Source organism: Elaeis guineensis, chromosome 5, assembly GCF_000442705.2.
Source record: "Elaeis guineensis isolate ETL-2024a chromosome 5, EG11, whole genome shotgun sequence".
Lineage (NCBI taxonomy): Eukaryota > Viridiplantae > Streptophyta > Magnoliopsida > Arecales > Arecaceae > Elaeis > Elaeis guineensis.
The window spans coordinates 124,172,709-124,184,633 of record NC_025997.2 but is presented as its reverse complement, the minus strand read 5'-3'; the positions used below and the strand labels follow the sequence as shown (position 1 = coordinate 124,184,633).

Below are 11,925 nucleotides of genomic sequence, written 5' to 3'. Positions count from 1 at the left end.
ATGCCGTAACAAGTGTCGGCTGAAATTTGAAAGGCAAAACAAGTGAATTAGGTGCTTAACCCAAACTATGATTAAATAGGATCTGGTGCCTAAACAAAGGTTCTCATACAATCTTTAACTTTCTTTTCCATTTTTTAATCAAAACTTGAAAGCTAACCCCATAAGAAAAGTCATTCAATAAAAGAAAGAGGCAAAACTCAATCTACCATCCCTTTTTATATCTTTCCATCCATCCAAAGTGTCACAGGAACATCCAAACCATTGCCACAGCGCAGTGTATAAAATTACTACCAAGTCTCCTCTTCCTTTAAGGGTGGAGGAGATAAATCCCTCATCCCCGGTTGATTCACACACTGCCGACATCTCGGCTCACCGGCGACGGCAAACTCCGGCTAGAAAAAAAGCAGAGGTAAGCTCAAGTTCAAGCTCTCTTGCTCTTCTTTCACTTCACTCTTCTTCTTCTTCTTTTAAGTGGAAAGATGCCTACTCAATTGTCTCCGTCTCCCAAAGAATCCATTAACCCAAAAGGCACGCTCCCTCAGCACAAAGAGACCCGTAGGAACCCATAGAAAAAGAAAAGGGGGAAAAAAAAAAAAAGAAAGCGTTATGCTTCAAAACTTTATTTTTTCATTTGTTGCTGCATCCTATCTCTCTCACTTCCCAATATCACAATTCCCAAAACATAACGGACTCCCATCAAATCCATTCTTGGAGTTTTGACAGTTATATAACAGACTCCATGCGGCAGCTCCTCGAGGCACCGCCGCCGGCAAATGGGAGCAAACCACGCAGCAGCGCGTACGGCGGAGGCGGCGCCGGCGCCGGCAACGCCAGCTTCGACACCAACATGGTCATAATCCTTGCTGCTCTGCTCTGCGCATTAATATGCGCTCTCGGCCTCAATTCCATCGTCCGGTGCGCTCTCCGGTGCGGCCGCCGGCTCGCCTTCGAGACCCCTGAGGAGGCTGCCGCTAGGCTCGCCGCCACCGGGCTCAAGAAGCGGGCGCTGCGACGCTTACCGGTGGCGGTCTACGGCCCGGGGACCAACATACCTGCCACCGACTGCCCGATATGCCTCGGGGAGTTCGCCGACGGCGAGAAGGTCCGGGTGCTGCCCAAGTGCCACCATGGTTTTCATGTCCGGTGCATCGACACGTGGCTTGCGTCGCACTCGTCGTGCCCGACATGCCGGCACTCGCTGCTCGATCGGGGTGGAGGGGACTGCACCGACGCCGGAGAGAGTTCGGCAGGGCATGGTGACGGAGTGGCGGTGGTGGTGGATGAGGTGAGCTGAACCTGACCAATTGGAGGTCTTTGTTGCTTCTAAAAGCTTCCTAGATTTGTTCATGTATATTGGAGAGTTTTATGATGTTTTGTTGTGTTTTTATTTTGTGCTGCTTGTAAATTTGTAGACTGAGTAGACAAATCATGAAAGTGAAGATAGAAGGGGAAAAGAATGGAAATTAGATTTTTTTTTTTTCTTTCTTTCTTTATTCATCCTGCGGTTTGCTTTTCTGTGCAGTATCATGGATTCATGGGGACAAAAAATAAAAATAAAATAAAATAAAAAACATGAGCTGTCTATGAATGCAGGTGGAGGCTGAAAAGTTGTAGTAGACCTCTAAAATTGGGCATCATCACACATATTTACAATAATTTAAGATTCTTACATTGCTCTTGCTTTTTTCCTAAGTTTTCGCAGCTATAGATTTTTTATTAATTTTCTCATCTTTCATTGAGCTGTCAATAAATTCAGAGTTTTTTATGATGAGTAAAAAAAAATATTTTGTTAAAACATTAGATCTTTATATTTGAAGAAAGCTATAGAAGATATCATTTTGTTAACTTCTCCTCCCCTGAACATCTTTTCATTCTAATTTGATATTTTTGCTTATCGAATCTAAACTTATATTATATTTTTTCTTACCGGACATTCAAGGGAGCATATTGTCGTTTTCCTCTATGTTCTTTCCTCTTTTTTTCTTTCCAAAGCAGCACCAAATGTCCTCTAAAAAGTTATTTCATTTATTTTTATTTTGAACGCTTTTCCTTTATTTGAGCTGTATTTGTAAGATTTTTTAATAGCTTTATGAATTTGCATTTCCTTTTTTTCAGAATGCCTAAATCTTTTTTGTTAACATTAGCTTCTTGAAATAGTTAAGTAGACTATATTTAACACAATAAAAATTTATAGAAATTGAATGTTGTGCTCTCTACTTTTTTTTTTTTTTTTTTTTTTGCTCTTGAGACAATTGAATACATACCAAAGTCTCAGTTTCAGATTTTATAGAATTAGGATCTATTTGGCTGGAATATGTCAGATTATGGGATAATCTAATAATTTTTAAAATTATTTATTAAAAAATATAATTACATAGAAAAATAATTTTCACTATATTTAGTTGGTGAAAAAAATACTCAAAAAAATAATATTGAAAAAATATTACTATATTTGGATGGAGATAAATTTATATAGGAATATAACCAAATTTATAAATATATCCTCCAATATAAAATATTTTTTAATAATAAGATAGTATCGTCATCTTTAATTTATTTTTATATAATAACTATAATCATATAGCCCTTTATGTAATGATATCTCCATCTTATTTTTTTTTGCAAAAGCTCTCTATTGAATGAATTTGAAAAGATATCAAACAAATTTAATGATTACATATGCAGTTTTATTGAAAGTATTTTTATCAAATATAGATTACTATCATTCAGAAATTTATCAAATATCAATCCCTCACGGCACTTGTTCAACTTTTTCTCTCTAAAAAATAAGTATGGGCCCACCATTTTTTTAATCTTTTTTTTTTTTTCATACCAAATATAATAATCTGATATAAAATTTATTTTTTCATGTCAGATTATCCTCTATCAAACAGGCTTTAAATTTTTATTAAAATATTAAAAATTTTGAATTATTTTGATATAATATCAAAATTTAAATATTTTTTTATCATGTATGGTACATCACAAAGCTTAATTCTGACGGCTCCAGGCATTCGTCTCTAATTAGAAGTGCACTCGCCAAAAGTACAACATATAAAAACAAAAGTTCTATATGTAAAACAAAAATAGACCTCTGGTCAAATAGGTGATTATGGTCGTTCATACTTTCTCTCACATTTGGAGCGCAGGTGCCTACCACTAGTTTTTGATGGCCCAAAACCATTAATATGGCATAGTCTAAGGATAAACCCTACTTACTTTCGCTTATAGAGGTTCATGTAAGCTCTTATTGGTAGGCTAAGAACCTGCTTGCTTTTAATTTGGGGTGGTTTGTGAGTTGAAACAGAGAGAATATGTGCAACCACATGATTAGACAACATTAGGTCCCCTCCTTTCAAATGGTTCTCCATCTTTTTCTTCCATTCAATGAAATTTCATGAGTCTGTTTGAACCATGGAAAGGCCAAAGTGCTGCCCCCTATTGGGTCCCCTCACTTTTATTGCTCTTGTCTCTCTCTAAGATTGTCCTTTCCCTCAATTGTGAGCACAAGCAATGAGCATGATAAGATTATAGGAGCATATACAGAGCTTTTGTGCTTTGCGGAATAGAATCCCTTCACTCCTTTGTTTTGGTACCCTTCCTTGTTGGGTTTGACAGCCCCACAAAAGCTTAATCCTGCACCAACCATTCTCCTTGGACAAGTTGTTTGCTCACCAAGGAATTCCTTGTGTCTGTGTAATGTTTGAGAACTGGGGGCCATTGTTTAGAATCAAATTGACCACCCTCTTGTAAGATCTTAAAAATTTTCCTGTCTTCAGGTAATAGTGTGGAATCAGGATTGAGCCCCTTCCATGATGGTAATCAGCAATCACCTTTGGATAAATTATCAGTTAATGCTCTTGTCACTAGAGGTGCACTGTACCGTACCGTACAAGGGACACACATATGTTTGTCCTTGTCCATTTGATTGGTCCCAATCACAGTTATCACGGACTTCATAGAAGGGATGCAACATGGACAAAAGACTTGTTCAGATGTGCACATGGAATCCTACTTTAGTGAGGTCTTTGTGGAGCCTCATCAAGTAGGATTCAACTTGATGGGCAAACTAAAAGTCCACGTTGCAAGCTTCATTTCAAGTATTTAGTTTAATCAAGCATATAGCTATGGTGCTCTAAAAAATATTTTAATTTTTTTACTATTTATCTATTTTTAATCATCAAATTAAATATGAATTATTTAAATTTCATTCGATTGGAGTACTAATGTGTATGGCTGGTGTAGTAAATATTTCAAAAATCATTATTGTTTCGACGTTGTAAAGAATAATATATATATATATATATATATATATATATTTTTCAAAATCTTTGGCTGCCACTTCGAAAGGTGGAGGAGAGGGGCGGTGGCGGGGATGAAGGATTTAGTGGGTGGAGGTGCACCAACGGTATTGTAGGTGAAGGGCCGAGCATCGATGGGTGAAGGACCCACTAGGGGGTGGCAAGGGTAACATGGGCAAAAGAGGAGGGCACGATGGCAGAGCCGTGAGGGCATGGGAGCACTAGTGAGTGGAGGACCTGCGGGTGGGCGGTGGAGATCGAAGAAGAAAAAAGAGAGGGGGGAGGGGTTGAAGACTATTGGGGAGGGGGTAGGGGAGCAGCGGCTTGGGGATGGGATGGGTGAGAAGGGGAAGAACATAAAATATCTAAAATATTTTTTATAATAAAATATTTAAAATATTTTTTATAATAAAATATTATAAAGGAGCACCATAGCAAAATTCAAGTATCTATTGTAACAATATTCTTTCTCTCGTGACTATTTGGCTTAGCTTTATGAATGTCTTTTAATGATTAATTAAAATTTAAGATTGCCTATGGAAGCAAAGCAAGTCTTTTGATTCTTGCCATTCGCATCAAGATCACCTCCAGAAGGCTGAACTCTGAATCCTTCAATGGCAAGTGTTATAGTCACCGAGCTTGTTTGTCCATGAAAAATGACCAACTAGTTACTAGAAGCAAATTAGTCTGCCTATTAGTTCGACCTTGATGCACTCTTCAGCTATAGTAAGAACCCAACGAATTGAGGAAGCCACTATAAACAATGAAAAATGAGCTAAGCAAGATTTATATATATAGATAGAGATTGTAATATATTTGAGAAAACAGAACAAGTGATTTAGCTGAGGCAGACTCTGTCGCTTTGTCCTCCCAAATAGAAAGGTTGTATAGGAATTCTGGTGGGAGTGATCCTAAGTAGCAGTGCTGTTCCAACAAGATGGCCAATGGGCATGAATTAGTGCTTTGTTATCCATCCATCTTCAAATCATCAATCTGAATATTTTTGCCTCTGTCCATTGTTCTTTAAAGTTCACAACAACAGACAAATATTCTGATACTATGCAGTCATATTGACACTGCATTGCTATGTCTAAGCAGTTTTCATGCTTCCCCCTGTTTTGTTTAAAAGATCCAACCAAAAATGAGAATGAGATGGAAAGAAAGTAGACTTTTAGTCATTTTAGGAGATACATCATACAATACAAACCCCAACAGAACAGGAACAACAAAAATTGCACGCTAACTGAAGTAGCATTTTTTGGAGACCAAACCCAAACCACAGAATGGAAATATAAGATCTACTGTGAAAGCATTGCTCCAAGATTGTCGGCCAAGCTTTTAACTGTGGTTGGAGAGACAGCTCTGCTCCCACCCAAGTACCATTTTTCGATCATCTCAACCACATTTTCATTTTCTACATTGATCTTTGTTTCCTCCTTTCCTTCTGTTGCAAAAGATATCTGTAGAACAAGTCGATAAATATAAATTTAGGTTGAAAGTGAAGTAGTCCAACATAAAATAAGTACCCTTAGGTTAGTATTTCTCCTTAGGGTACTAAGAAGAATTAGTTGATGGCTGTTGTTCACCACAACACATGATCATAATGTGACCTCAAGGTAATAATTCTTTCACTACATACTAAACCAGTATTCAGCTCTAACTTGCTCGTTATTGGCATAAAAAGTTAAATGAAGACAAGTGTGCAAAAGTTGTTACCTCAACAGCACGAGAACTAGCTGAAAAATTAAAGGTGATCACTGAATCCTTCTTAAAATATTTGGACTGGAAAAATGTAGAAACCTTCTCAAGCGCTTCCTCTTCTTCTTCTTCGTATTTATCAATGGCTGCCAGCCTATCTCTGACGGCACTCTCTAGTTGCACACCATACTGAGAGCCCTTGATCTCTTTTATCACCATGATTCTGAAAAATTTATCCACAGGAGCTGGACATAAAACAATGAACAAGCAAATTAGTAAATTTGGAACAAGAACTTATGATACCAAAAATACTTTGTAATCATAGTATCATCAACAAAAAGAACTTGCCAATGATGAATTCTCGAGGAATTTGACCTAATGGCTTGATTAAACCAACATGAGAGTAGAAAATTAGGCTCTACAGATGAATGCACATTTGCTCATAGGGAAATATGCAGCAGACTAGTTAGCAAGGTTTTGCAGAATATAGTCCAGCATGTCTACATTTAGCGGAATTTACTATTAACCCTAATAGTTCAATCTGTACTAGATACATCCAAAAACATGAATAAAATGCCTATTTCTTTTGCACATTAAAAGAAATAGGGGTATTAATTCCATTATTTGTTCTACAATTTTACCATACCATAGATAAGTTCAGTTTAAGGCTTGCGAGGCCGAACTGTATCCTACATCAGCCTATATGACCTATTAGAATTATCGTAAACATGTTTATATCAGTCACTAAATAACATTCTATGCACAAAAGATAACCTAGCTCATCAAGAGCACAAGACACATTAATTCTTCATCCAAATACAAGCAAAAAATTGCCATTTCATGAGTAATCCTAGTGTGCCGCATTGAATAGTGCTAACAAGTAGCTATATCATTCTCACCAGCAACAAGAGCCTCAAAGAAGAGATCGTCTTCAGCTAGCTCAGCTCCTTTTTTGCCCTTCCAGTTCCCCAAGTGTTCGATGATATTTTTTTCCATGTAAATTCCAATTGCATTGTACTTTATCTGAAGGAAATGGATTTCAATATCCGTAATACCTGAACATGTGGAGTAAAAATAAATTCAATCACTAGTTTCTTTTCCAGAGTAAAACATTGCAGAGTAACTATAAGTTCAGGGGAGCATCCTACAACTATGAAAGATTTAAAACTGGTGCTTCCATTATAATTCTCAATTGAAGGATTTAAGAATAATAGCAGGAATAACAATCCTAGGTTGCACTCATGTACTAGACAAAAGATGGATGACACACTCATGCACCTTCCATGCAGCTAGATCTAATTAAACTGTCATCAACCCGGTTAATTTGGGCAAGTCTGGTGGGTGTGCAGGGTTTGGTTTAGGACAGGTTCAGGTCGAGTAATAAAAGCTCTCGGCCGAGACGAATTGGTCGCAAGGACAAGGGGACTCGAACGCAACCCAATTATGAAATCCTCCGTTATATCAAAACCTCTGAATAAATTTGAATTTTTTTTTTGGGAGAAAATATTTTTGTTTTCTCCCTCACGGTCCAAAAATACTTGTTATGTGTTGTGTTTTGGACAAGATGACGCTGGAACAACTGATAAAACCAAGGCCAAAATTTGATCTAATCCGAGCACAACCAATATCGCAAAACAAAAATGCAGCCACTAACATTGTGGTTCACTTGGACTTATTATTTCCAGAATATATCATCAACTAGAATGAAGGCTTCCTGTCTTACCATGACCAAGGAGAGCTAAAGATTTGGCAGCAGTGATCTCAGGAGGGAATGGAACTCCATCCACCATCACCATCTCAGAGCCCACTTCACATATATAAACAACAATTAGAAAACCAAACATTAGAAACTTGACAGCAAACTGGGCTCACTTGGTTGACAGTGGAATTGTATGGAAGAAGAGAAAGGAGATGGCCAAGATTACTTACTGATGAAAAGGGAAAGAAGGATTGAGAACTGAAGAGCAGAGAGGCAGAGTTGTAAAGATATTGGAGAACTAAACAGATGCGATGGAGGCCAAATTTTAGAGGGAAGGTGAGGGGGTTTTAATAAGAGGGGAGTGGGTGGTTGGGAGTATGCTGCTACCTACCTCCCCTTCCAATCGAGCTTCATCCAATTGTGGGTTGGTGAGTAAAACTTGTGACCAACGATATTTCTCATTGAAGACTATGACCGGTCATAACTTTGCCCCTAAAAGCAAGAAGTCCACAGTTTCTTTATTCATAATGCCAAATGGGCGGGCCGACGGATAGACTAGGCAAATTAAATGAGTTTATGGGCGCCACGGCTCCTAAACTAATATTTTAATTTATACCTAACGGCATGGGGATGAGCTAACCTTCTCAGGCCCATTAAAGAATTTGGGCTTTGTTTTGAGGGGGAGTAATTCTTTGTGCACCTCCTGCAGTGTAGAAAATCCGACGTGGAGTGTACTGTTTCATCCTATTAAACTACATAATCATTATTTTTTCATACATATTTAATATCTATAGATTAATATTTTTATTTAAAAATTTTATATAATGAAAATATTCTCATTCAAAATTATGATATCTCTTCACAAAAAATCTTTTATGACTTTTTAATACTTTGTATGACTTTCTGTAAATATATTTATATATATGACTTCTTGTGAATATAGATGACTTTCTGTGATTTTCTGTGAACATATATGACTTCTTGTAAATATATATGATTTTTTGTGAATATATATGATTTCCTCTGAACATATATAATATATGACTTCCTGTAATCATGTATGACTTCCTGTGAATATATATTCACAGGAAGTCATATATATTTACAGAAAGTCATATATATTTATACGAAGTCGTATGACATCCTGTCGTATGGCAAGAAATCATATATATTCATACGAAGTCATATAGCAGGAAGTCATACAAGATATCAGGAAGTTATGAAGGATATTTTTATCATATAAAATTTTTAAACGAAAATACTTAACTTGTAGATATTAAATGTGCATCAGAAAGTGATGGCTATATTATTCAATCAAAGGAAATGGTGTACTCTACGTCAAATTTTCTACACTGCAGGCAGTGTACAAAGAATTCCTTTTTTGAGGGGCAGCCTAACAATTTTTTTTAGCAAACCATATAATGATTTACTTGAGAGAATTTACTAACTCTATTAATGCCTATATGTGATCAAGTTCTATTAGTGTCCTTAAAAGGTTCCCATGATTTTTAAATGAAAAAAATACCTCCCGAAAAACTTGATAATATTGTCTAGGAAGTATTTATACAGGACGTGGACCGACAACAAATTTCTCAAAATCTATTTATGGGCTTAGAGAGTGTGTTTTCTTTGCTTGTACGTCTTATCCTTCAGTCAAGACGAGGAAAAGTGGTGTCCATAAGAAAACCATTTGCGCCGGGACGGCCTAATAATCCTTCTTCATCCAATGTGATTATTAATTAAATTAATTTTTTATATATTATATACAGTATAGTAAAAATATATCATCTTAAAAGAAAAGCCTGAGAGATTCAGAAAAAGGAGGAGAAACATAAAAAAATGGAGAAGATATCTTTTTCTTATATTTCACTATGATATGTACATCCATATATAGAGATGAAGAAAAGAGAAACAGACAGGAAATTGGAGAGATCACGGTATCAATCACGTGATCTTCCTAATTCAAAAACATGCCATAGTAATTATAAAATATTCTAGACAATATTCTAGACAATGTACATTCCTAATATTCTGTAACATGCCATTGTAAAAAGATATTCTAGACAATGTACATTCCTAATATTCTGTATATTCCTGATATATGGGCAATGTACATTCCTAATAGTCCCCCTCAAGTTGGCGCATAGAGATTTCGAATGCCCAACTTGCATAGAATCTCTTGAAAATGATCACAGCCGAGAGCTTTGGTAAAGATATCTGCAAGCTGACAATGTGTAGGAACATATCGTGTAGCAATGTCTTGAGATTGTAGTCGCTCTCTGACAAAATGACAATCAATTTCTATGTGTTTGGTCCGCTCATGGAACACAGGATTTGCAGCAATGTGTAAAACTGCTTGATTATCGCAATAAAGGAACATGGGACCATGATGTGAAACACTGAGGTCGGATAAGAGGGCTCGAAGCCATAGTAATTCACTAATAGTGTGTGCCATAGCCCGGTATTCGGCCTCTGCAGAGGAACGAGACACTGTTGTCTGCTTCTTAGCATGCCAAGAAATCGGAGCATCTCCTAAGGAAACATAGAAACCTGTAGTAGAGCGCCTTGTCATGGGACATCCTGCCCAGTCTGCATCACAATAGGCATATAACTGAAAGGTGTTGACACTTGAAAAAAATATGCCTTGACCTGGAGACCCTTTCAAATATCGTAAAATACGGAAGGCTACGTCTAAGTGTGGTTGCCGAGGAGATTGCATAAACTGTGTCAGAATATGAACCGAGTATGCAATATCAGGCCTAGTGATAGTCAAATAAATGAGTCGTCCCAGCAATCGACGATATGGACCTGGATCATCAAGTAGTTTTCCATCATCCGCCGTGAGCTTGAGATGTTGCTGCATAGGAAATTTTGTGGGCTTGGTCCCAATCATTCCGGTCTCATGGAGAATGTCAAGAGTATATTTTCGTTGTGATACAAATATATCCGAAGGTGATCGTGCCACTTCTAATCCAAGAAAATATTTTAAGTTGCCCAGGTCTTTAATGTGAAACTTGTGTTGCAAATATTGTTTCAGTGCCTGACATTTCGAAGGGTTATTCCCTGTAATAATCATATCATCCACATAAATAAGAATGGCAATAAAAGAGTCCTCATCCTGTTTGGTGAACAGAGAGTGATCGGCTTTAGATTGAGTACAACCATATTGGAGCAAGGAGTGGGAGAACTTTTCAAACCACTGTCTTGATGCTTGCTTGAGTCCATAAAGAGACTTACGCAACCGACAAACACGTGTGTCACTTGGTTTTAGAAATCCTGGCGGAGGTGTCATGTATACTTCTTCATGAAGATCGCCATGAAGGAAAGCATTGTTGACGTCCAACTGATGTAACTGCCAATGTTTAGCGGAAGCAACAGCTAAGAGACACCGTACTGTAGTCAATTTAGCCACCGGAGCAAAAGTCTCAGTATAGTCAAGGCCTTCTATTTGTGTGTATCCCTTTGCCACTAACCGAGCCTTGTATCGCTCAATAGAACCATCGGCCTTGTATTTAATTTTGTATACCCATCTCGATCCAATGGGTTTCTTTTCGAGTGGTAGATGCTCCAAAGTCCAAGTGCCATTTTGCTGGAGAGCAGTGAGCTCAGCCCCCATTGCTTCTCGCCACTTAGGATCCTTAATGGCTTGAGAAAAGGTTTTAGGTTCTTTATGAGAGGTAATAGCTGAAATAAAAGCTCGATGGGAAGCATTAAGCTTAGAATAAGTAAGGTAGCAAGAAATAGGATAAGGCTTACCTGAGGTCACTGAATTGGCGGATGTGTCCGAGGGGTCTCCCCACTCCTGGGGCATCGACAATGTAGTCCTGTAATCGAACGGGTTGCTTCCTATCTCTGACGGGCCGTGAATTAGGTCCAATGGTCTTAGAAGGTGAAGCCTGCTCAGGAGAGATAGTGTCGATTGCATCAAGAGTCTTGTTCAAACTTGACATTTGGTTCGAATCAATGGAATTGGTTTGTGTTTGATCTGACTCATGAGAAAGAATAGGGTTTGAAATATGTCCTTGGGTCTGACCCAAATTAGGTACATGAGGTAAATTATTGGTTGCCAAAAGAAATCCTACATCATAATCAGTCTGATTTGGTTGTGAAAAAGAAGGTATAATAGAAAAAGAAGGTAATGTTTGAGAATAAGGAAACATCTTCTCATGAAAGATAACATCTCGTGAAGTAAATATTTCATGAGTTTCAAGGTTATATACACGATAG

At 37.5% G+C, this 11,925-nt stretch overlaps 2 protein-coding genes across 3 annotated transcripts; one reads left to right on the top strand and one right to left on the bottom strand.

The window, feature by feature from the left end:
* The first annotated feature begins 238 nt into the window (after positions 1 to 238).
* Positions 239 to 1,479, top strand: LOC105045977 (RING-H2 finger protein ATL74). 2 transcript variants are annotated; one of them, XM_010924438.4, is made up of 2 exons: positions 239 to 409; positions 735 to 1,479. In XM_010924438.4, the coding sequence occupies exon 2, from the start codon at positions 740 to 742 to the stop codon at positions 1,292 to 1,294; it is 555 nt and encodes a 184-aa protein (XP_010922740.1). In that variant the 5' UTR covers positions 239 to 409; positions 735 to 739; the 3' UTR covers positions 1,295 to 1,479. The 2 variants fall into 2 exon arrangements, with proteins under 2 accessions (XP_010922740.1, XP_010922739.1); XM_010924437.4 differs by having other exon boundaries at positions 245 to 409; positions 724 to 1,479.
* A 3,977-nt stretch (positions 1,480 to 5,456) lies between these two features.
* LOC105045978 (chalcone isomerase-like protein 2) lies at positions 5,457 to 8,085 on the bottom strand. Its single transcript, XM_010924439.3, has 5 exons — positions 7,929 to 8,085; positions 7,723 to 7,806; positions 6,899 to 7,054; positions 6,018 to 6,244; positions 5,457 to 5,761 (listed from the first exon to the last, which is right to left on the bottom strand). Coding segments are annotated over exons 1-5 (630 nt in total). The 5' UTR covers positions 7,930 to 8,085; the 3' UTR covers positions 5,457 to 5,599.
* Between the last annotated feature and the right edge of the window lie 3,840 nt (positions 8,086 to 11,925).